The following is a 25,442-nucleotide window of genomic DNA, read 5'->3' as shown; positions in this document are numbered from 1 at the left end:
ACCCAGCCAAAGTGGGAGGCTCAGCCCTACGCCGAGAAATTTCTCAACGCTATAGGAGGACCACATGGCAGTATGATGTGGTCCTACATTCTAATCAAATATCGATGCGTGGATTTTATTACGGAAAAATTACATTAGCTATTTTGTCAAAGACAATTTTGGGTTTGTTGTTGCTTTTTAAACCCTAAACTATAAACTCTATACCCTAGACCCTAAACTCTAAACCTTAGACCCAAAACCCTAACCCCTAACCCCTAAACCTTAAACCTAAACCCTAAACCCTAACCCCAAACCCTAGTCCAAACTCAACAAAGACCCATAAAGGTCATTTCACAAAAAATAGAAAACCTTAGTTTATATTTTAGTTGTAATAAATTCACGTGTCAATATTTGATTGGAATGTAGGACCACATTATACTGCCACGTGGTCCTCCTGTAGCATCTAAAAATTTCTCGCCCTACGCCCGGTTCTATTTATAGATAATATCCATTCACTCCATTATCCCTTCTATTTATTATATTAAAATTTGATTTTCTTTGATAAAACTTTTAGGTTATTTCCGTTAATTAACCAAAAGAAAATTCCCTTAATTTTTATAATTCTGATTTTGAGTTTTAGACTTCTGATTGACAAGTGATCTCTTTTATTATTTTTTTTTTCTGAATAGTGATCTCTTGTGTTGAAGCACCTAAACCATAATATACTTTCTGTTTAAGAAGAATAGGGACACGTACATATGTACCTCTTTAGAGCAAATGCACCCATTTTAGGTGAGTTGGACTAATCCTCAACCCGGGCTAATCCACTATTCATCCAAATCAGTCTTTGGACCTTGGTTCGACGATACAACAATAAGACCAATCCAAGAAACAATTACGATTCACCTTTTATAAAAATATTTTTTTAATGATAAACAATTATTGTGCAGCAAATGGGATGAGGTGTCGGGCCCGCAATTTAGTTAGCCCAGACCAATCCATAGACTAAGGATTGATCCATGGCTTGCCCGCAATTTAGTTAGCCCAGACGAACCCATATGGGACCCATAGCTAACCCAGATGAATTCCCAGCCGCTGCATTCTCTTTTCTGTCCACCCCTCACCCCAACCCATCCTTTTAAACCTTTGTTGCATGTGCTCTTAGAGGGCTGATAAAACTACTCAAGTGTACCAGAATAGCAGATGATTTTTCATTAAAAATCCCCTAGCCGCTTCCTTCTAAGACACCTAAAATTCCCTAATCCAATTTTGAGCAGAATAAGCGAGCTACAATGTTACAACCAGTGATACTGACTCTTATACTTGCTCCATAGAATATAAACTTGATTGAATGATATAAACATTTTACTCAAAAAAAGGAGTAAACATTCTACTTGCTCCAAACAGTGGTACCATTCGCAATCAAAATATTGAGTATATAACGTCCCACGTACATTTGCAAACAAAGTCAGGAGTATTGCCCTTGCTCTCTACATTTGTGTTGGAAAGAAGTTTGGTAATTTCCCAAGTTTACTCAAAAACGATGGAAAACAATACTAAAAACGAAAGAAAACAAGCATCACGTTCCGTCACTGATCTTGCGGCACAACGATAGATGACAAAGGCAGAAAATAGCAGAGAGTAGAAAAGACTCAGGGCCAAAAAAGCAGCTACCCATTTGAAGCACGGCCACAAAAAAGACTCGGGACCAAAAAAGCAGTCATACAACGCGCTGAGGACCTTTCCTCTGAACCCTTGAAGTTCAAGCTCTCGAATACGTTGCTGTGTGGCTTGAATGTCACTGTACTTATTGAGAAGCCTTGCAAGATGAGGAGCATACTCTTCAGGAAGATGATCATTAGCACCATCACTATAGGGCATATACTGCAAAATCGACTTGCATCTTTCTTCTGAAATTCCTTTATTCGGATCACCATCCACAGATAAGAATGATAAAACAGAGACTAGGATTTTCATGACTTTGTACAACTCCTCATCAGAAATATTTTCATGACCCTGATTTTCGTTCTCGCTTTGTACTGCTTGTTGCCTCCAATACTTATACAACGTTCTTCTTCCTCCACCCTTTGTCAAATCTGAAGGTAACTCATTGTTCTTCAAAGCGCAGCTGCCGAGGCTTCTCGCGACGGGAACTAAAACCCTAGGTTCTCGAACCTTAGCAGAAAAACTTCTAGGGAAAACCGGTGTTTGGAAAGGACGATGTATTTTGGGAGGAGCGATAGGGAGATTAAGTGATGAGGAGGTCGAGGTGTTGGTGGAAGAGTCAAGCAGGTCGTAACCGCGGATGCCATAGAAGCTTTTCTGTATTCCAAACTTTTATATTGGCTAGGGTTAGGATCGATACACAGATAAATATATAGCAATCTTTGGTAATTTAGTCCTTGAAAGTTAACTATTGGTTTCGATTTTCTTATATAAAGTTATTTCCGTTAATTGGGCATAAAAAAAGGTTCCCCCCCCCCCCCCCCCCCCCTCCTTGAAATTTAGCTGATTTTGAGTTTTGGACTTCTGAATTGAATTTAATCAACTTTCTGTTCAAGAAGAAATAGGTAAACACCTACGTACCTCTCAGAATATCGAGCTGAACTTTGATCGTTCATGTGATTGCAAGAAGGGTTGTGTGGGTGCGATATTTCATAAAATCCCCTAGCCGATTTCTTCTAAGGCACCTAAAATTCCTTAAACCAATTTTGAGCAGAATAACTGAATAAGTGAGCTTCAATGTCACAATGAGTGGTAGTGAGTTTTATACTCGATTGCTCCATAGATTATAAATTTGATTTTACTCAAACAAAAGAAAAAGAAAAAAACAAGGAGGAAAGATTATAACAAGTATATTGAGCAGATTAGAGAACACATTTTATTGAATATATATGATAGAACAAAGTACCATTTGCAATCAAACATAGATTGAGAATATAATGTTCCACACTCCCACATCTGCAAACAAAGTCAGCAGTATTGCCCTCTCTACATTTGTGATGGAGAAAAGTTTGGTAATTTCCTAAATTTACTTAGAAAAGATGTATCAATACCAAAACGGCCAACAAAGTAATGACAATTGGCAAAATTGCTTTATTACGAATATTACGTATCCCATTAGGAGCCGCAGAGGTTCTTCATTTTGTGCGCTTAGCAATGTTGATACCTGTTCCTACTTCACCGCAGCTGCCATGATCATCATTGGAATCAAAATCTTTAGTTGGGTCGCTAGCATCACTAATCTGACGCTATTTAACGGCAACAAATCTTTCAGTACAATGGGATCGATCGGCAGCCAATTTTTCACTATATCGAAATTGATGAACGGAAACAAATCTTTCACTACAGTACTGGGATCGATCGGCAGCCATTTTTTCACTATATCGGGACTGATGAACGGCAACAATTTTTTCACCACACTGGGATTGAAGGGCGGTGGAGATGGGGGTGGGTCTGGTCTTCTAAACAAACATTTCCAAATAAGAAAGAACGGCAAGAATAAAATACCAAGAACTGAGAGAACCACACCGACGACACAAAGTAGCAATATAATCTCAAACCACGGCATCTTCCAAGTCCAATTGCAGCTGAAAATGTTTCCAACGAAGTCGGAGATGCTACGAATGCAGCTACGAAACCAGCTGAGGATCTTTTTCATTACAGAGATAATTCTAAAGAGCCTCCGGAAACCAATCTCCATTGAACGTTCCTCCTCTTGTTCTTGAACATCAGTATGCCACTCCTTAAGAACCCTAGCAAGATAACGATAATACTCTTTTTCCGGAAGAGTTGCACCATTGTTATACGACATGTACTGCAAAACCAATTCACGTCTCCTTTCTTCAACTGCTGTGTTTTGAGCACCATCTGCGGATCCAAATAACATAATCGAGGCAAGTGGTTTCAGGATCCTAGGTAACTTGTTGTAAGATACCAGAATCTCACCGTCATTCTTGCCATGCACTCCCTTTCTTTCACGTTGCTTCAATTCTGAAGGGGACTCATTGTCTTTCCCGGAGCCGCCGCTGCGGGGGATTGGTCTCGCGCCGGTCACGAAAACCCTAGATCGTCGAAACTTCCGAGGGAATAGAGGGAAGGTTTGAGGAGAAGGATTAGAGAAGTTGAGACGAGGAAGAGGCGCTGGTGGAAGAGTGAAGGAGATGGCCGTCGTTGAAGCCATTGATGGGATTCTATTCAAAAGTGGCGTTTATGCATTTGGTTCAGGGTTAGGGTTTGACAGGGTAATATGGAACACTATATCTGCCGTAAAGAAAGACTATGTTACGGGGTTTTGGTATTTTATTTCATTAAATTTAGATTTGGAAAAAAATGGAAGGACGCCCAAATTCAATAATATTATGATCCGAAGATATTGATACAGAAAAACGGTAACAAAGCCCAAGTCGGCAAGTTCCATATTATGATTCTGTTGTTCTTTTTACCTATGCAATTACACCCAAAAGCTTTCTATACACATCCTTTAGATATCAATTACATGAATATGCATATGTTAATCAATCACACAATTGCTTCAAGTTAAGAAATGTACTCATGGCAATGATAGCATATTAAAGAGGAACCATATATGCAATTGCTTTAAATTAATAATCGTTAACCAAGTTGAATATTGCAATGATAGCAAAAACTACATGTGAACTCTAAATATCGACTAATTCCTAAACAAGATGATGATCGAAGATATGAAGATAACATTACTGGTTTTCAGAACTCCTTCCACACTAAAGCGTGGCGTTGTAGCTTTATTCTTAGTTGCTCACTGGGGGATTGAAGCGCCAGAGCAGCATGCTGTCTTGCTCGGTTTCTTCTATAAACACCAAAATTTTTCATGATCGGATAAAACAAGCAAACCATGAAATAGAAGCTACCCCCTTCCAAAACAAGAAGCGACAGAACGGCAGCAATCGGAAGCAATGGTATCACGGTAGTAAAAAACTTGACAAAACCAGCAGGCGACTCGCTTTCAACAGCAATATATGCCCATCCCCCAACTAGTCCAAAACCTACAATATGCACCAATATCCAGCAAAGATCTCTTATACTCGTCAATTCCCACTTCTTCTCCTCCAAACACTTACCATCAGGAACTCTTCTTCCATTCGACAAAAAAAATAAACTTCTTCCTCCACCAATAGCCCCTTTTAGGGATTCAAAGTGGTAGAGAACATGACCAGATTGATCATCCATCACAGGACGGCCTTGGAATTTTACAAGAACAGGAAACATGTATGCTTCCTCATGGATCCCCTTTCCTTGTAGAGGATCAAGAAACTGGGCAAGATGTTCGGCTACAACTACACCACCCTTGGAGATGATACGATCCTTGATCAGCTTCCATCTCTCTTCTTCGATCTCGCTATTTGGATCTTTGAAAAAAACCGCAAGGCTCCGATCTCTATGAGTATTCTCTTCACCTCTGTTTTGTGAACTCGCCATATCGATCGAGTACTTGCTCTCTGATATAGCGTCAATGGAATCTTGATATATGGTTGTTAGGGTTTAGGGTTGTAGAAAACTCTGTATGGGTAACACCTTTTATAGGGCATCATGAATGGAAGGTAAATTGATTCCTAGTGAGTGTAGGTAAATTGCTTCCTAAGTGGGTGTAGGTAAATTGATTCCCTTCCTAATGGATGCAGGTAAATACATGTGCTTTTAGTTCTGTTTCTTATACATATAGACTGAATATTATCTAATTACTTATTCTGCAAGTAGCGAAGAAACATTGACAAGTGCACAAGGAGGAGTTCATGTAGCTTTGAATGGGACTAATTGAAAGAAAATGAGACAAGGAGGAGTTCATGCAGCTTTCAGCTTTGGATAGGACTAATGGAAAAAATGGAGCACAAGACTGGTGAGAGGAACTTGGGTACGGTTCAAGTTGTGATTGTTGCAGAAGTATAATTAACAAAGACGTGAACACTTCTCAGATTAGAGGAAACTGGGCTTTTGCGGGCTAGGCGGTTCGTAGTTGTATACTTGCATTGGGCTTAGGCAGGTTGATTGGTCCACCTTTAACAAAAGGTATGGAGAATTGGGTTTATGCGGGCTAAGTTGACTGTTCGGCCGGCTAGGCAGAATCTAGTTTGACCGGGCCTAGGCAGGTTGGTTGGTCCACTTTTAAATAAAGAAATAAACCTAAATGGCTCCCGGCGCGGGTAGCCAGAATCTTAAGAGAATCGAGATCTTCGGCGGTAACTAGGTCACCTTCTAAGTTAGAGGAAATCTAAAGATAAACTAAATCATAAACATATTCATTCATCCATACCTATTTTAGATAGATTACAGACTTATAAAGATGGAGTTTTATGCTATAATCAAAGTGAATATAGAAAATTTCATAAAAGTCTCATTCTCAACAGTTTCTCCTTCATAAGTCCACCTTAATTTTTTTACCCACATAAGTCCACTTTGCTTGCTCCAATTATTTCATCATGACCATTTTATCCTTATTCTAAAAGATAAGAGACTTGTGGTTCCTAAAACGTCTCTATCCTCCCTCTCACGCAAATCTCTCTCTCTCAGATGATCCATCGACGGCAATCGTCCGGCTCGACCTCCACTGCATCTCAGTTTCAGTCGACAGCGCCTCGACGACGACAACTTCGAGCTCGATTGCATCTTTGTTTCTGTCGACGACGACGACTATGCCTTTCAGATCGCCTGAGCCTGTCTCTCTCCTCGCATCGATCCATAGTAGTTTTGGTTTGTTGTAATAGTAGTTTTTGTTGTTGGTTTTAGTAGCTTTTGTTGTTAATAGTAGCTTTTGTTGCTGGCGGTAGTAGTTTTTGTTGCTGGCGGTAGTAGCTTCGTAGTCGGTGGTAGTAGCTTTTCTAGCTAGGATTATAGCTTTTGTTGCTGGCGGTAACAGCTTTTCTAGTCGGTGGTAGTAGCTTTTCTGGCTAGAGATAGTAGCTTTTGTTGCTGGTGATAGTAGTTTTTCTTACTGGCGATAGTAGCTTTTCTAGTCGGTGATAGTAGCTTTTCTAGCTAGAGATAGTAGCTTTTGTTGCTGGCGGTAGTAGCTTTTCTTACTGACGGTAGTAGCTTTTCTTACTGGCGGTAGTAGCTTTTTGTAGTCAGCGGTAGTAGCTTTTTTAGTCGGTGGTAGTAGCTTTTGTAGTCGGTGGTAGTAGTTTTTCTAGCTAGGGATAATAGCTTTTGTAGCTAGGGATAGTAGTTTTTCTTGCTGGCGGTAGTAGTTTTTGTAGTCAGTGGTAGTAGCTTTTGTAGCTAGGGATAGTAGATTTTATTGGTGGCGGTAGTAGCTTTCGTAACCGTCGAAAACCTCATCTGAATTCTGCCGGAGACATTGCCGGAGGTCAGCCGGAGTCCGTCGGAGACAATGCCGGAGGTCGGCCGTAGTCCGTCGTAGACCTCGCCGGAGGTCTGCCGGAGACTTTTCCGGGGAGGAGTGGTTGTTGACTTTTTACATTAGTGGCATTTTTGTAAATATAAAAGAGAAAATCTAATTTTTTGGTTGGATGGCAGTCTGTAATTATGTTGAACTTAAATACCTAAACCAAAACCTTATTTAGGCTTGGGTGGACTTATGTGAGTAAAAATGTTGGGGTGGACTTACGTGGGAAAAAATGTCTCAAAGTGGACTTATATGTAATTGGCCCAAGAGAATAACTTCCTATGATAACTACCTACTTACATGGGTCGAATAAACTCTTACGGTTTCTACTATAATTGAGCTAAGCCCACTACATAATACAAAGAAGAAACATACACATTAGAGATAGAGCAGAGATTTTTGTTCCATCAGGTTATGCGATCATTCATCATTGAAGTGACGAACCATAAAAGCTTTGGTATGATTGAATAACAAGAAAGAACCATACATGCAATTGCTTTACATTAAGAAACGTTAACCAAGTTGAATAATGTACTCTCATTGCAATGATGGCAAAAACCTATATGTGAAGTTGTGAACTTTAACTATCGACTAATTCCTAAAAAAGATGATGATCCAAGATAGCAATACTGGTTTTCAGAACTCCATCCACACTAAGCGTGGTGTTGCAGCTTTGTTCGTAGTTGTTCATTCGGGGATTGAAGCTTTAGAGCAGCCTGCTGTCTTGCTCCGTTTCTTTTATTGACACCAACATTTTTCATGATCGGATAAAAGACGCAAAACAGTAACTGGAAAATTCCCACTACCACCCAAAAAGTCAAGACAAAGTGAAGAATCGGAATTACTGGAACATCGGCGATAAAATACTTGACAAAACCAGAAGGTGACTCACTGTGAAGAGCATTATATACCCATCTCGCAAATAGTCCAAGAACTACAGTTTGCACCAATGTCAAGCAAAAATCTTGCAAATTCCACCAGTCCCACTTCTTCTCCTCCAAAAACTTACCATCAGGAACTCTTCCTCCATTCGACCAAGTAAAGAAAGCTCTTCCTTCACCACTAGCCCCATTCAGGGATTCAAAGTGGTAGAGAACATGACCAGATTGATCATCCATCACAGGACGGCCTTGGAATTTGATAAGAACAGGAAACATGTATGCTTCCTCATGCAACACCCTTTTTGGTAGAGGATCAAGAAACGGAGCAAGATGTTCGGCTACAACTACACCACCCTTGGAGATTATGCGATCTTTGATCAGCTTCCATCTCTCTTCTTCGATCTCGCTATTTGGATCTTTCAATCCGTATCCCCTTGCCAAATTCTCCACATGGTTCTGACCTTTGCCTGCACCATCTCTAGGAATACTATTCTCTACATCTCTGTCTTGTGAATTCGCCATCGATCGTGCTTCTTCTCTGAGATAACGTTGATGTATCTTGAATTTGGGGGTAGAAAACTCTGTATGTATAACACCTTTTATAGGCATCATGAAAACTTCTAATCCTGATGGTGTTGTTATTCAAGTTCCTTATACAATACATATATAATTACTAAATATTATCTAATTACTTATTCTGCAAGTAAAGTAGCCAAGAAACATTGACAAGTCACAAGTGCACAACTCTTTGAAAGTGAGACAAGGAGTTCATGCAGCTTCGAATAGGACTAATGGAGAAAACGGAGCACAAGAATAGACTACTGGTGACAGTGGTGAGAGCAAGTTCAGAGTACACCATTACCAATTTTTGGAAGTTATTTCGTTTGTAGGGATATAGCTTATGATTACTTGATCCTATAGTCTTCTTTTTTATGATCCTTAATGATGCCAGGGGACTCAATATAGGATGATGATTATGTGCTTTGCAAAATGCTAAAGTGACTTTCTGCGAGGACAAAAAACTCATTTTACTAACATGGAAATAGTAAGAAAGAAGGATCTACACGGATTTTCCGGTTCACAACATGTATCCTGCTTAGCTTATTGTGGCACCAGACTAATTGATCAGATGTTATGCTTGACATGTTTAAAACCCTCGACACTAATCTGATGTCAACTTGACAAAAGAAGTAGAGGTGTTCTGGGCTCTCTTCTTCCTCTTCTTCTTCGTGTTGCTTTTTGAATCTCTTTAGTATGCAGTTCTCACTCCTCAACAGTTCTTTGAGCTTCCTCTCTTTCTGCATTTCAAAATAAAGCAAGTTATTTTCATGGTTAAAGAAGTTAACAGTGATCAAACTAGTAATACAATTTGACAACATAACACGTCAGAGTAATGGTAGTATAACTAACCTTTTGAAGATCTGCTTGAACTTCGGCTAATAGCTTTGGATCCAAGGAGTCTTCAAGTTCCAACTTCGATCTTTTTCGACAAGCATCCGCTGTATTAGCAGATTTATCAGCTCGTATGAATCGCCACATGGTCCTTATTGATTCCTGCAATATCTCTACTAGAAGATCACTTCCAATTGCATCATCAATGTCTTTCCCTCTCTTTGCTTTCTTTTTTATCTTCATACTGTCCTCTGCATTGCAACATACAGAGGTTGTGTTAGTATGTCCAAGTCAGTCAGTAATATCCCTAAAGAAACACACAATTGAATTTAGATTTCTCACCCCTAATCACTGGAATTTGCATAAGATTCCGCATAACACATCGATTTTTGACATAATGTTCTACCCTTGGCCCTTGAAAGCGTTCATTCTCCACAAATCGTTGCATGAGCACTTGAAACTGTTGGAATTCCTCGGCAACTTCATTATACGAACGTAATCCATATTCATCGTATTCCCAAATCTCCAATGCCTTCTCGTATTGCCATTGAAGGAATTCCCAAGAAAGGCACAACTGTCCAATATAAACCACTTCCAATTCACTGTGCAATTCTCTAATGAACTTAACCATTGGGTCAGAATCAGAATTTTTCTTCGGTTTGCATAGCCCAAAGTTCTGCAAAAGAAATGATTTGATTGCTGGAGTTGAGGATTTGCAGCTTGAAAAGGTTTCTAATGTGTCCTTGGACTGCAAAAATCCTATACATGAGAATCAAAAAGATAAATAAGACCACAAATGCAGACCAGAAGTATATGATCAGGTCACAGTAACTTCAGTTGAGTGATTAGACAGTAACTTTTCATGCAAATGAATTTCTGCAATTTGTCTTTATAATAGAAACCAACAACATGCTAAGCTCAGAAAACTGGTGGAGCACTACAGCAATTCCATGATTTGGTGGAGCTAAGATCAGCGTGCTGAAACAGTTTTAAACATTATGAGCACTACTAATGGATATAAAGCTTTAACTTTTAAGAGACTACCATATACTAAGGATAATGGTGAGGCTCTAGGTACTGTGTGCATATCCCACTCAAATGTAAGTGGTACTTTTCACAATAATTTAACAGTGACACATGCAAAGGAGCCTTTGTTTTTGTTTTTTTCCTAAGTGCTGACAATTGAGAACCATGAAAGGTATGTCCTAATTAGTTCATGTATAGGTACTTTAAAAGTTTACATGTAATACTCACTCTTAATGCTTGGGACCTAACCAGGCTCATGCTTATTCTGTGATCAACCAAACAGATTTGGTGGGTCATAACTTGATAAAAGCACCTAAGGTAGGTTGAGTTAATCATGTTAATGAAATGAATGGATTAGAACAGCTAGAACATGAACTATTTTGGGTTCTTGCAACAAACCTGAAATCAAAAAACTGGGGAAGAAAGCACAAGGGCAGTGTTTTGAGTTTTCGAATTAACCTTAAAGAAATGACAGGCAGTTGAAGGAAATTAAGAAGACTGATAAGAACTTAAGAAGTGATAACTGACCTATTGCATATAACTTCTGATAGCTCAATATGTCGAATTTTCGCATTCGTTCTCTGTAGCTCTTGTAGAACTTGTGAAGCACACTCATTCTGTCTCCATGGTGGTATTTTTCATCAATCTTCCATGGCTTCAAATCCTCCATATTTGGAGACTCGGATTCTTCAAGGATAGTAGGCAGACCAGAACCTCTGACTTTCTTGAGCTCCATTTTCAACTGTTCTATCAATTCTTGATGTTCCCACAATGTTTCCAATGTGTTTGGATCCCCAGAATCATTAGCTGCCAAATCTTGACCACTGACCTTTTCAGAATTTTCTAAACCCTCGTTTGGTTTTTCATCTTTGGCAGTAAAGCCTTCAGGTGTGGACTCTTTTGGGTTATGTTGTTCATCATTCCTAGTTGACTGTTCTAGCTCTTCAAGTTGTTCCATTACATCTTCGTCTTCTTCATCAAATTCATCAGGCTCATATCCAACATCTATATTCTGCAAATCAATGTCTTCCAAAGCACCAAATTCAACCCTTTCCCCAAACTCTGTTTCTAACAAGAACCCATCATCACTAAATTGACCCATGAATGAAACCTCAGGGCTAGAACAAAGCGAACTCGAATCAGAATCAGAATCAGAAGCAGATTCTACTACAACATATTCCTTTTCTTGCAAAAACTTATCTTCATGAGAAGCAACATTTTTCTCATCATGTTCTTGAGACTTCAATTGCTCATCTTTATCTGTATGAGAATCTTCCCCAACTTGTTTCTTCTCTGAATCCTGAGGAATATGAATTTCTTTACGAACACATTCTTCTGCAACCAATTGCTCAACAACATCATCTTCAGTCACAATGGAACCAAAATTTGAGTTTTCAGCAGATTCTTCTTTGAGAACAAAGCTTGCAACTTTTGCTTCTTCTTTTTGAACACATTCTTCTGTAACCAATTCCTTAACACCCTCATTTTCAATCACCATGGAACCACAATTTGAGTCATCAGCAGATGCTTCTCTGACAACAAAGCTTGCAACTTTCGCTTCTTCCTCATAGAAACTAACATGCTTCTCGGCTTGAAACTCATACCTTCTGCTGCTAAATTTCTCAGGCAGGAACTCATTCTCTTTCTCGACAACAGAAGAATGACCATAAGCATTCACTTTCTCCATTGCTTCTAATACAGCTTTAGTCTGATACTCAAATTTGAAAACAAAACTTGGCTCTGGAGTCTCTTTTTCTTCTTCAGCATCATAGTATTCTGAATCATCATCGCTTCTCGAAACGTCAGACTCAGCTTTTTGGGGCATAGCTGCTGGCTCCATAAACGAGCAAGTCTCGTTCACCAGAGAACTCTGTTCTTTATCGAACCTGAAAGACAAACGAAAACCAAACAAAAACATTATTCAGTGTCAAGTTTAGTAATCAGGAAACTTCAAAACCGGAATTTACAAACCTGACAAAGATTGAACTGAAAAATCGGAACAGAGTATGCAAAAGGGAGGAGACAAAAACCGAGAAAGACCCAGAAAAAGGAGACATATTTCTTCTGAAAACAAAATCAGAAGAACCGCCCATGTTCACCAAACCAGAGTGGGTATTAATCTAGCGCAGACTTGTCTGAAATCCATTAATCACTTTGTTTCAGTTTGAAGCAAAAAAAACAGAGCAAGTTCATGCACACTGTGATTCCCACGTTGAAAATTTCATCCAAGAGATGGACTTACCACCAGTAGGAAATACTAAATGAAGCTAAAATCCCAAAAGGATTGCATGGAATGCGATCGAAAGAGGTTGAAATCCAACCTAATCCGGGAAATAGAGGCAGAGAAATTAGGGAAGAAAAGAACGTGGGAGCGACTTGGGTGGGAATTGAACTAATCTTATGGGTTGCTTAAGGCGTGGAACTCTGAGGACCGTTATGGAGCGTATGCGAGTGATTGAGGATTTGACAATGGAGGGAGGATTACATTTTGGTTGAGGGGTCTGATTTTGGCTTCTGTTTCTTTGTGGCACTACTAGCCTAGAGAGAATTGGGTGAAATTGAAAGCTTACGCCTTTAATGGGTTTTCTATTCTGGTCGGTCTTGCCCCTTGACCTCGAGCTCAAGAGTCATGGAAGAAACTTGATGTTGATGATGACCGAGTTAATTTTGACAACCGTGTTGTGTATTTACCAGACCAGAATATTAAAAAACACAAATGTTTTCTTGCTTTGAAATTAAACCCTAGACCCTCTAGAGCAACTATATATGAACTTGCAACAACCCTATTTGCAGTAGGCATTCGTCGTATTAATTACCTTGGGGTTTGGTTGTTTTATCGTGTGGATCGAAGTTTACCGTGGTTTCTTCCTCAAAAAGAATTGAATTCATATCTTTTCAAAAAAAAAAAAAAAAAATTAGAATTCATATATACTTCTTTAGTGAATTGTCATTCTCAAAAAACATTTGTCATTTTCAAACTTCTATCTATTATATTAAGTTATTACCGAAACTAAGAAAATTAGTGTAATGAATCATATTTCTTTTTTTCTTTGTCATAATTATCAAAATAGAAAGAAATTAAACACTTTTTCTTTCATAAATATGATTCATGTACACTTTTCCGATAAATTGTCATTTTTAGTTTCTATCTATCACGATTGAAACTAAGAAACATACATTAAAACTAATAAATAATAGTTCTTTCTCTTCTCACATTCATATTCGTGAAGAAGAAGAGGAATTGAATCATTGATATCAAAATAGAAAGAAAAACTAAACACTTTGGACACTTCTTCGAGAAAGATCAAAGTCATCAAACCCGTGTTGACGTAATCAAGTTAAAGTTCCAAGCCGACTTGACTGATGAGCTCTTTGTACCTCAATTGCTAGCTAAGCTTGCTCGATCGTCACCTTATTAATCTTGTTGTGTTGGTAGTCCATTCACATCAAACCAAAACAGACCAAAAACAATAAGAGAAAGCCAAAACCATGCATGCTCATTGCTCAAAACTTGCGATGCTTTGGCCTTATTAGAGCATCTCTAACAGATTTCTCATTTTTTTTAAATTCTCAATTTTTGGGAATATATAGCTATTTTTAGGTCCAATAGCTTCCTCATCCTATTCCCCAAAATATGGATGAAGAAGAAAAAGAAGCTTTCATTCCCCAAATTTGCAGCAAAGCCTTCTTTCCCCAAAATTAAATTTTTCACGTGCTCCAATGAATTTAAGACAATAATAAAATATTTTATTGGGTAGTTTATTGTTACAATGAAATATATAATGTTTTTTTGTTATAATTAATGATAATATATTATATTTTATTGTTGTATTAAATGCTGAAATCTCCAAAAATGGAGAAGCTGCTGGATTTTGATCATAATTTTTTTTGGAGATTTTAGCTTTTGCTTCCCCATTTTAGAGAAATTTTGGGGAAGCTGATGGAGATGCTTTTAGGTGGTTATCACAAATCTTTTCTCAGTGACGTTTAATTAATCAAGTAATTAGTTAGATTTAGACACCCAATTAAGAATTATATCGTTCTTATTTTATGCAGAAATAGAATTTGGTCCCAGATATAGTATCAGTAACAAACAAAAGTATATGATTACATTAACAGACAGACTAAATTACTTACGGAAAACACTTAAAAACTTATTTTCAATAAATACAAAAAGAGCTGTACATGTACAATGTACCACCATATATATATATATATATATATATATATATATATTTGACTGTATGTCTGTATCTAAATGATGCATGTAAAAAATCAATGGTTTATAATCATCTGTATGTTCTTTAGCTAAAACGTACGAATTAGATGCTTAATTTCGTATATAAGTTAGTATGTTTGACAAAATGAAAAATCCAAAATGTATATGAATACGCGCGTAGTCTAGCTAGGACAGGGTTCTATTTTGGACTGGGGAGCCAGGGGAGGAGGACATCATCGATCTTAATTCTTGTTAATTATTTGCATGTCATCCACGTGGCTAGCTCCATATAATGGACGATGAGAAAAGAATTCAAATCTCAGACTTTGTACGTGTTCTGGAAGATAAAGATGCTCCTAAAGTCCTAATAACTTGCATTTATACCTAAAAATAATGTCAAATGTATATTAATTTGCTTGGATTCTTGAGTAATTCTATTTGGCAATGAAAGAAAATCGTCGTTTACACAATTCTCAAGTTAATCACCTTATATCCTAGTTAATTATGCGGAGCGGATTCAGTGCATCATGCACATGAACCAAATAGATCAAGCAAACGACGTCGGTTAGACCAAAAAAAAGTTAAAAACTCTCAAACAAAATTAACTCAATCTGCCTCTTTGACTCTTTCCATCTCCCGCCACCTGCAAACCCCAATCTCCCCCGCCTCTCCAGCAATACCTCCCAAGTTCGACCCTCCGAAGTCGTCGAGGTCTACGTCGACCACGCCAGTTCCACAATCAGAAACTCGGTCAGCGTCTCCCTTGTCCCTCTGCCGTCGCCCTCGTCATCGAGGCCCTCAAAGATTCCAATGGCGACCACTAGAAGGTCAAGAACATCAAGCACGTAGACAATATTCAATGATGAAGAAGCTTCCGACGTCGATTCCCTCTCCTGCATCGATGGTTGGAGAAGAGAACAAGGCAAAGAGAACGGCAGTTGTCCGCCTACAAGATATGCCCGAAAGATAAGATACAATTGAGTGGTTTCGAGTAGTCGATCTGGGTTGTAGAGGTTCGAATCTTCTAGTGTGCCCTATGTGCATTCAATCTAAACGGGTCTGATAAAGTTATGGTTAAGGCCTTTGTTTGATAGCAAGTTTGGTGGCGACGGTGGCGAACTGGTTGGTGGAGGTTAGTTTGTTTCTCAAAGAGAAACCTTTTCATATCTACCCTGGGTAAAATTGCATTTTGACCTGAATGTGTTTTTACTATGTTAACTTTTGTTTTTTTTCCCAATCATCTTAACAGAGTTAATATCAATGTTAATGCCTTTCAAAAGCTGGATTAAATGTACGACCGAGATCGCGTTATTACTCTTGGTTCATTTCAACCTTGGTGCATGGAAGAACTTCCGTTAATTATGAGCCTCAAATACATTTGTATATCGGCAAGTTTCATAATTAGTTAAGATAATGGTTACACGGGATAAAGAAGTTTAGAAAAAATTTACTTGAGACTTGACCATAGGGCAAAACATTACGATGGAGAAAGTAAGAATATAAGAAGGCATCGCGTTTGCTGGAGTTGTCGCGATAAAGAATCTATGCGTTACTTAGACCAACAAAGCATTACAAAATGCATATTTACGAGAAGGATATATGAGAAACCCTAATCCGCACCTTGTTGGTGTACCAAAAAGTAGTACAATATTCTGCAACTCCTCAAGAAATCAAAAGCAAAACCCAAAATGGAGCAGACTTGGGTTACAAGTTAATTGATTGGAAAACCGTATCAAATATGAAACATGCAGGAAGATATTGCAAAATGTGTATAGCCGCACTCACACTCAAATTTCAAATAACGTGTGGGCTATGCGCGCGGCATATATAGCTAGCTAAGGTGTCACACTCATGCCTCATGTATTACAGCCTCCATTAACTTCATCAGAAAAGGCGTCAAGGAATGAAAGCTAGAATATATCAATATCATTGGAGCTAGGTTTCTTAAGGGGCCGTATTTTCTTACCTTCGCATGGCAGAAATTAAATTCCTTTTATGTATTCGAATACTTCAATGTCAGCTTGACATGGAGAGTTGGAGACGCAGGAGAATATTAGGCTAGAAGCTAAGAGAGAAAAGGACCCCGACAGTACTGCCCGGCCAATACTTAACCTTCAATTTCTAGAAGAGAGAAGAAAAACAAAACCAAGAAGGTAGAAGCCACCCCAAACCAAGTCAAAATAATAATGCTCTTCCTTCTAGATCGATCACTAATCTATCATTCATTATCAGCCTCTAAATTTTTAATCTATCAATATCACTACGCTATTGGGATCGTTAGTCTTGTAGTCCTAGTCGTGACTGGTAAGCCTAATACCTCGATTCAGAGTCTCAAATTAACCTCTTGATTTCACTCATAATATTCCTCTCTCACTCGCTTCCAATCGAGTGAAGGGTCAGTTGATTTTGTTCTTTCTTCCTTTATACATGGAGAAAAAATGGGTTCAAATTTGAAATTTCGGGGACTGGACTTGGGCATAGTTGTTCCCGTAATGGAGTCAGGTTTTCTTCGGCAAGTTTGGATTTAGGCCCATGTCGTTTTCAACCTCCACCCTCTTAATTGCTCAAGTACCAATGGCTTATTTGTTGGTGGGCTTATCAATCTCATACGTCGTCGTGAGAAGAAGGTCAATAAGTCTTATATAAGACTTTAATCACAAATTCACAATGCATGTAAGCCTACATCAATAAAATGATAGCCCTTGTAGATAGCATTGAAGGGAGATTGTAGGTTAAAGGATAGAGTCTTGTTCCTGCTACAATTAGAAAGAAAGACCTTGATTGAAGCTGAAGGCGATTCAAAATTGGTGATTGATGTAGTTAATGGCTTGGTAAGTCCTCTTGGAGAATTCTAAGTTCAATTGAAGATGTTCCTAGAATCTCAAGGGACTTTGGTTTTGTAACTTTTAAATATGTTTGTACATAGACTAATTTTGGGCTTGATGCTCTAGCCAGCTAATCTTTACCACTCATCCACTTCTTTGTAGAGAGTGAAACTTCAAGGCTTACTGTTTGAAATTGTAAACTTTAATTATCCTCAAGGCTTCAGATGATGAATTTCCTTCTTCGACCAGAAAACAATTCTCTGACTATGATAGAGGGTAGGTTAGAGAACCCCTCATACTATCTATTTTTTTTTCTCTTTCATATTATTAATTGGACGAAAGAAGAAAGAAAATAGACTAATATGGATTGAACTTATTCAGCCCAAAGTGAACTAGTTTTCCCGCATACCAAGATGACCCATATCATATATTCTCTGTTTTTTTGTTTTGATTGCTTTCATATTGGGCTCGATCACAAAACGGGCTGCTGCCTGGAAACAACCGAAAAAGGAAACACAGTCAAAACACTTCATCTTCTTCCTCGTCTTCTTCTTCTTCCATCAATCTTCTTTCTCGAACCCACCACAAGATTAGATTACAGTGCTCCCATACCTATAAAGCTATAGCTCTTAAATTGTTTCTTTGATTGAAGATCGATCGAGTTCACTCGGTTCAATCATCAATCCGCTCTGATACACCAAATGATAGATGACCTAGAACACATAATATCAACTATCAAGTTCAATGTACTGGTTCTAATTCGTTCAAAGTCCATCCCCAGCTTCACAAACCCTAACCCACCTCTACCCTTCAATTTATTGGTTCCCGTATACGTGTGAGGTTACAACTGGTTTTCATATTTTGGTACAATCATACTGACATGGTTGGCTCATACGTACATGAAGGAATCCACGTACATGGTCTCTTCTCTACTTATGATCAGTATGGACATTTATACTTCACACTCTACCCGGTCCACGCAATACAAAAGACCAACACGGCAACACTCCTAGATATGGGTTTTGGACTTGGGAATGAAAATAGAAATTCAAAAACAAAATAAGGTCGGTCGGTCGTCGACTCGCTTGAAATGAAAGAAATGAAAGTATTATTATATGATTACAAGTTACACATAAAAGAAGAAAGAAGTTAGCCTGCAAAATTTACTAATTATGATTAGCTCACAACTTTACAAGTATATGTTGATCCGTCGTCGATCATCAACTGAATACGCATCAATTATTTAGGTAGATAAATAAAATATTAGTCAGGTATGAATTATGAAATGTGGGATAGTATACTCTCTTGTATACTGTCATACAATCTGATCAGATATATTGTGAATTGTGCAAAAGGCTGCTGCTGGCTTAAAAAAAAACATGCATTGCAGTAGAATATCTGTACTGATTGATATAATCTCCTTAAATAATACAATATGTGAAAACCATATGATATACTAATTTAATCTACCACCCGCAGAATCACACAGAAATAGCACATAGCGTGTTTGATCAGAAAAATGGGAAGAAGAAGGAATTGATGATTCATCTGTGTATTAAAGTGCACATGGAAATCTACAGTACTCTGCAGAATGATATATAGAGTGACAACAGTGGATCTTAGTTACACCAAATAAACATTCACAAACAATGGAGATCGAGGTAGATTGATCTGCCATTCTTGCATCTGCGCCTAGCTAGAACCCAGCAGCCGCCCAGGTCCGAACTAGATTAGAATGATGAGCGTAGTATGAAATATAAACAGATTTCAATAAGTGGAACAATGTTCATAACTCATAAGCTATGCTCTTCAGTAAAAACAGGTTGGTGAATAAAGCAAGTTTCACAGAATTTCACAGTTTATATGTACAAAAATCTGATAACTTGCTAGCAAAGCAACACCGTCATTACCCAAATTTTTTTAGATCAATCCTACTCTTTAACTCTATTACCTGGCAAGGATAAAACCAGTGAATTAACATCTAAAATTACTTATTACATGTTCATTGTAATAGATGGAAAAATTGAGTGGGAGTGGTGACATTTCTTGATTCAGAAGAAGCATAAATTGGAAACAGATAATTTGCATGCTTATACATTTCTTCATAAGCCGACAAGCTTAATGTGCCACCGTCTTTGGTAGAAAATCGGTATTGAATTCAAGGTATGGGAACCAATAGGACTATTGATTAGCCGGTTTGAAATAGTGCCAACCCTGAAAAAGATTAATATCATCAGTAATACTCTCGGAGTATACTATCACTTTCGTTTGTTTTGATGTCTTACAAATAGATGATGGTCCAAACCCTTGAATCACCGAAGACCGGCACCCCTTATACTTAACTTTCAATACTGTTGTTTTCTTTCTAGAATCTCTCTAAGTTAAAAGACGGCAATCACGCATGCAATTTAATTTTGAACCGAATAACTAATATATAATATTTTAATCTGGTCATCCATGTCACATTATTATGCATGTATTTTAATACCGTTAATAAAATTGAAACCCAAAAAAATAGTCTTAAATGTTTCCAACACAGGATGTGAGGACATGAGGATAGGTCGAATAAAAAGAGGTACTTTTATTATAGACGCTTAATTTGATCGGATCAAAAATGAAAAGGAAACGAAAGAATTAAGGGTCTCTAGTCTACATTGGATATTTGTATATGGTGATTTAAGGACTTACACATTAATACTGCAAGTGCATCTTGGTCCGTAGAATCCGCTTTTGAAATATATCAATATATCAATCAATATGGATCGACTCGACCTGGATTCGTGATATCCCTTTTCCTATTCAAAGTCGGTTGAGGCTTCTATTTTTAAAATTTAAGGTTGATTAGTTCACCGAAGAAAAATGTAGCAATTCAATTAGTAATCTGACTTATTCCACGTCCTCTTTAAGGTTGGAATAATAATCAAGGATAGATAAGTACATCTATAAGGGGAACTCATCTATAAGAAGAGACAATCTATAAGAAGAGACAATAATATATAGCTGCCATGAAATGTACGTGTATAATGGCTCTAGCTATAGCTCGCTTAACTTGTTTAGGACTAATCAGTACGTCAATAGTCGATCCAAGGGATAAGGATGTAACACGATAAGCATAGTACGTGTAGGAGCTGCCAAGTGTTTCCATGATGGTGACGAGTGTGGTTGACTTTCTCATCACTATCGCCATCTCCATCCATGCATTGCACCACAACGACATGCATGATGCACGAGAAAACGAACCTCTTCAATGTTTTCTGTACGTATATTTTTTTAATAATAAACATGGATCAAGCGATATTAGCTCATCAGAAATAAACAATGTGTATGTATTTTCGAGTATGAAATTGTTTGCAATGTTCATTTTCTATTACATTTCAACACTCAATCTGATTGTTTAATTAGTTTCTAGATCCTTGTAGATTGATTGGTTTTTGTAAAATTTCAGTTAGATTTAGAAATTTTTAAGACAGTAAAGATTTAAAGATCATGATTTATATATGAGATCGAGTAGTGTGTGTGTTTGTATGTCTGTTGTATACATGTAACTACGTATAACATGGTTATCTTCTTAGTATATACTAATCCCTCGACTAGCTAAAGTTAAGTTCAGCAACTTTTAAATTGGAAAATAATAGTCATCGGTGGATCGTATTTTATCATTCCTTGACGAAGTCAAAAACAAATATATTGAATCAGCAAAAATCTAGGGGACAAATCCAACATCCCCGTATCAGAGATTTTTCTCGGGATTAAAACAATAGCACATGATTCTTTGGTAGATGTATATATAAATACTAATTAGCATATGATATAAAGATCCATGATTATGTCTTTCAAATTTATACATGTATATCCATGTGCTCATTATGTTTGTTGCCCCCTTCCCTAAACTCTATTATGTGTTCTACTTTCATACATTTCATTTAATTAACTGTAATATTATACTTCGTTTATTTCACAAATTTTTTATTTTGGAAACAAATCAATCATTTTTGATACATTGTAAAAATCAGTATAAGAGCATTATATATTTCATTGTAACAATAAACTACCCAATAAAATATACTTCGTTTAAGAACATCTCCAACAGCTTCCTCAAAATTTTTCTAAAATAGAGAAGCAAAAGCTAAAATCTCCAAAAAAATTATGCTTAAAATCCAGTAGTTTCTCTATTTTGGAGATTTTAGCATTTAATACAACAATAAAATATACTATATCATTATTAATTATAACAAAAAACATTATATATTTCATTGTAACAATAAACTACCCAATAAAATATTTTATTGTTGTCTTAAATTCGTTGGAGCACATGAAGAATTTAATTTTGGGAAAATAAGGTTTTGTTGCAAATTTAGGGAATGAAGACTTCTTTTTCTTCTTCATCCTCATTTTAGGAAAGCTGTTGGACCTAAAAATAGCTATATATTCTCCAAAATTGAGAATTTTAAGAAAATAGGGAAGCTGTTGGAGATGCTCTTAAATAGATAAATTTTTTTTACATACTGCCCCCAATAGAACTAGCCAATCTATTTGCTAGATTGTCGGTATCGTATGTAACTTTAAAATTTGAAGATGCTCACCTCAAACAAGAAAACAACTATTTCTACATGTTAGGTCACTAGTTCACATAGTCGGTGCATCGAAGAATTTTCAATTTTACTACCGGTTTTACAAAATTAAGTATCAAATTCTAACCAGAGTTGCCCAAATTGAACACTGTATTAAGAATGTACTTGAAAGGAAAAAACCGCAAGTCAAATCAACTCAGACCTCGATCAATACCTCATTTCTCTGAACCCTAGCCTAGACCGGTTCCAAATAATTCATTATATTATTTCCAGTCAACGCGTTTTGACAGAGAGTTAAAGTGAGCGGCTTCGGGAAAAGTTACCAGTGGGGGCATAGGATAGCAGTGTTTGTTTTTTACTAGTTACTAGGAGGAGGGGGAGGAGGAGTATAGAGTCAGCTGAGAGCACAATGAAGTCAGTGATGACATGCAGAGGCTTATTAGGTTAAAACATTAAAGACCGAAACCTCAAAGGGTAAGTCTTTTGCAGTTTTGCCCAGTTAAGCTCAGCCACATTGAATGCCACGCGTTTTTGCGAGGTAGCTGCGAGAGAGAGAGAGCGAGAGAAGAGGGCAAGATTAAGAACAAGAAGAAGCAGGGGATCGAGGAGGGAGAAGAAGAGGAAGCCTGTGCAGCTAGCTGTGCTGTGCTGCTGACTTTTGCTTGCCCTTGGAGTAAATGCCCTCGCTGGAATGCCGTCACCTTTTGACTCCTTCCCTACCCCTTCCCTCTCTCTCTCTCTCNCTCTCCTTCCCTCCTCTCTCTCTCTCTCTCTCTCTCTCTCTCTCTCTCTCGTTTTTAGGTCAGCGTCTCTCTCTCTCTTCCTTTGTTTTCCTATTTATTCAGACCCGGAGTCCCAAGCCTTAAGACGCTTGTCTCTAACGCTTTCCAAGGAAGAAAAAGAAAAAGAAAGAAATATTGTCTCAGTTTTCAACACTCTCAGTCTCTCTTCTAGCTAGGAATTGAGACCCCTCTCTCTTCTCTTTGTTTTGAGCAAGAAGAAAACCAGGCGAAATGGGCAGACCTCCTTGCTGTGACAAAGAAGGAGTCAAGAAAGGACCTTGGACTCCTGAAGAGGATATCATTTTAGTCTCTTACATTCAAGAACATGGACCTGGAAATTGGAGGGCTGTTCCTACCAATACTGGTAAGCTCAGATTTCTCTTCTTTCAGTCTTTTTTCCAGATATGTTTTCATGAGTAACATTTTGGTTTTGGCTTCTTTTACTGTATTTGATTGAACATGTTTGTGATTGAAGTTCAAGACTTTCTGTTCTTTTCCTTTTAGGCAAATCTTAAAGTCCCATGTCATCTGGGTTTTTTATTCTTACTTGGGTGTGATCTACTATTTGGGTATCCAAACTCATACGTCTTTGCTTAACAAATTTTTGTATTTCAGGTTTGCTTAGATGTAGCAAGAGCTGCAGGCTTAGATGGACTAACTACCTTAGGCCTGGGATCAAACGTGGGAACTTCACTGACCATGAGGAGAAGATGATCATCCATCTTCAAGCTCTTTTGGGCAATAGGTAATTAGACTGAAATACCCCTTTTGATAATTGAGTTTGTAATGGTGATTTATATCCATATTTAATTTGGGAGGCAAGGGTAGGTTGATTTGTCTAAATCTAATTTAAGTCTCTTCAATTATTTAATTGTGTGATACAGATGGGCTGCAATAGCTTCATACCTCCCTCAGAGAACTGACAATGACATCAAGAATTACTGGAACACCCACTTAAAGAAGAAGCTGAACAAGCTTACCCAAATTGGTGGTCACTCAAGAGATGAGGGATTCACTAGTAATTGTTCTCAGCAGGCAACAATAGCAAGAGGTCAGTGGGAGAGAAGGCTTCAAACTGATATCCACACGGCTCGACAGGCGCTTCGTGAAGCGCTTTCCCCTTCTGAGAATTACAAGACTGATGCATTTGCAAGCACTATGAGTTTGAGCAGTACTAGCACTAGTACTAGTACTGACTCGAAACCCTTAATGAATATTGTACCTGCAGGCCAATCACCATCAAACACTTTGAGTACTACTTATGCTTCAAGCACTGAGAACATTTCAAGGTTGCTCAAAGGTTGGATGAAAAATCCGCCAAAGTCAGCCAAGGCTAGTACCACTGCAGCTGCTGGTGTTCTTGATTCTACATCAAGTAATGAGGAGGCCACACTATCTGCAGCAAACACTATTACCACTACTAGTACTACTGGCCATGGAAATGTTGAATTGTCTAATGCACTTGAATCTCTGTTCGGTTTGGAGGGCTCACTTGAAGCTTCAAATTCAGATCTTTCCCCGACTATGTCGCCTGATCAGGGCAGCCTATTCCAAGCCGAAAGCAAGCCAGATGTCGACCAAGATCAATTGCCACTGTCATTGCTGGAGAAGTGGCTTTTTGATGAAGCTGCTGTTATTCATGGGAAAGAAGTACACTTTAGTGATTTTATGTCTTTAGATGGTGAAAATGCCGGCTTCTTCTGAAGAGTAATACTGCTTGCTTGTTTCATTTTGGGCACATCGGATGGTCTTCATCTTTAGTTCGCTTACTTTTGGTTGTAGCTCTGTCGAAGAACTACTGATTAATTTCACAGGGCCTTAAGTAGCAGAGGGAAATTCTTAGAAACCTTCTTTGCTAGCACAGGGAAATGTAAAAATCTAAGTTATTAAGTCAAGTCTATGTCTTAGCGGTGATCAGTAATTCAATTCTCATTTTGGTCTCTAGATTTTGTTCTGTAAAATCTATCAGGATATGCTGTTTTGATGAATTGAATTTTCTTGATCACTTGCATATTGGCGAGGATACTATTATGTTCTTGTGTTCTTGTAAAAGTATTAGAATCATTATAGACAATGCTTTCACTCTTTTATCCAGAACTTAATCCAACATTTGTCGAGTTAACTGAGGTTTCAAAGCAATCGTTCCACCAGAGATAGCCGTATTTGGTTCTAGGGATGGAAACGATTCAATTCTCCATCGAAGAAACTGAAATGAGTGTATCACATACATAGAGTATTGTAGAATTTCCTTGTGATGGGGGGTTTTTCTTATTTTCGCAAGTCTCTGATCCACGAACCAAGCAAGACGAAGTTGAGCTTCACTTATTGGGCGTGATGAAAACGAAATGAGGGATTCCAATTAGCAAATGGAAACCAAGTCAACTAC

At 37.9% G+C, this 25,442-nt stretch overlaps 5 protein-coding genes across 5 annotated transcripts in view; 1 reads left to right on the top strand and 4 right to left on the bottom strand.

Annotated features, from left to right (window-relative positions):
- The window catches only part of LOC101299893 (lysosomal Pro-X carboxypeptidase-like), a 7,157-nt gene extending 5,201 nt beyond the window's left edge, over positions 1-1,956 (bottom strand). Inside the window, exon 1 of the mRNA XM_004306100.1 lies at positions 1,706-1,956. Coding sequence (XP_004306148.1) covers positions 1,706-1,956 — 251 coding nt within the window. The remainder of the gene's footprint in view (positions 1-1,705) is intronic.
- A 2,748-nt stretch (positions 1,957-4,704) lies between these two features.
- On the bottom strand, positions 4,705-5,436 carry LOC101299610 (uncharacterized protein At5g03900, chloroplastic-like). Its single transcript, XM_004306099.1, has one exon. It carries the CDS (start codon positions 5,434-5,436, stop codon positions 4,705-4,707), a length of 732 nt encoding a protein of 243 aa, XP_004306147.1.
- Positions 5,437-8,013: 2,577 nt separating this feature from the next.
- Positions 8,014-8,763, bottom strand: LOC101299322 (uncharacterized protein At5g03900, chloroplastic-like). The gene has a single exon (XM_004306098.1). The coding sequence runs from the start codon at positions 8,761-8,763 to the stop codon at positions 8,014-8,016; it is 750 nt and encodes a 249-aa protein (XP_004306146.1).
- A 436-nt stretch (positions 8,764-9,199) lies between these two features.
- On the bottom strand, positions 9,200-13,113 carry LOC101314873. The gene is made up of 5 exons (XM_004304247.1): positions 12,631-13,113; positions 11,188-12,545; positions 9,976-10,392; positions 9,652-9,884; positions 9,200-9,539 (listed from the first exon to the last, which is right to left on the bottom strand). Exons 1-5 carry the CDS (start codon positions 12,750-12,752, stop codon positions 9,273-9,275), a joined length of 2,397 nt encoding a protein of 798 aa, XP_004304295.1. The 5' UTR covers positions 12,753-13,113; the 3' UTR covers positions 9,200-9,272.
- A 10,174-nt stretch (positions 13,114-23,287) lies between these two features.
- On the top strand, positions 23,288-25,131 carry LOC101315453 (myb-related protein 306-like). Its single transcript, XM_004304249.1, has 3 exons — positions 23,288-23,420; positions 23,672-23,801; positions 23,941-25,131. Exons 1-3 carry the CDS (start codon positions 23,288-23,290, stop codon positions 24,758-24,760), a joined length of 1,083 nt encoding a protein of 360 aa, XP_004304297.1. The 3' UTR covers positions 24,761-25,131.
- The last annotated feature ends 311 nt before the right edge of the window (positions 25,132-25,442 follow it).

Source organism: Fragaria vesca, linkage group LG6, assembly GCF_000184155.1.
Source record: "Fragaria vesca subsp. vesca linkage group LG6, FraVesHawaii_1.0, whole genome shotgun sequence".
NCBI lineage: Eukaryota > Viridiplantae > Streptophyta > Magnoliopsida > Rosales > Rosaceae > Fragaria > Fragaria vesca.
This window is presented reverse-complemented; position numbering and strand designations above follow the sequence as displayed.

Bases quoted from the DNA above. Each gene is read 5' to 3' on its own strand.
- LOC101299610 (XM_004306099.1), bottom strand. From the start codon at position 5,436: ATGGCGAGTTCACAAAACAGAGGTGAAGAGAATACTCATAGAGATCGG.
- LOC101299322 (XM_004306098.1), bottom strand. From the start codon at position 8,763: ATGGCGAATTCACAAGACAGAGATGTAGAGAATAGTATTCCTAGAGAT.
- LOC101314873 (XM_004304247.1), bottom strand. From the start codon at position 12,752: ATGGGCGGTTCTTCTGATTTTGTTTTCAGAAGAAATATGTCTCCTTTT. The intron at 12,546-12,630 runs GTTTGTAAATTC...TTTGTCTTTCAG, and splicing joins TTCAGTTCAATCTTTGTCAG to GTTCGATAAAGAACAGAGTT. The intron at 9,885-9,975 runs GTGAGAAATCTA...GTTGCAATGCAG, and splicing joins GCAAATTCCAGTGATTAGGG to AGGACAGTATGAAGATAAAA.
- LOC101315453 (XM_004304249.1), top strand. From the start codon at position 23,288: ATGGGCAGACCTCCTTGCTGTGACAAAGAAGGAGTCAAGAAAGGACCT. The intron at 23,421-23,671 runs GTAAGCTCAGAT...TTTGTATTTCAG, and splicing joins GGCTGTTCCTACCAATACTG to GTTTGCTTAGATGTAGCAAG. The intron at 23,802-23,940 runs GTAATTAGACTG...TGTGTGATACAG, and splicing joins CAAGCTCTTTTGGGCAATAG to ATGGGCTGCAATAGCTTCAT.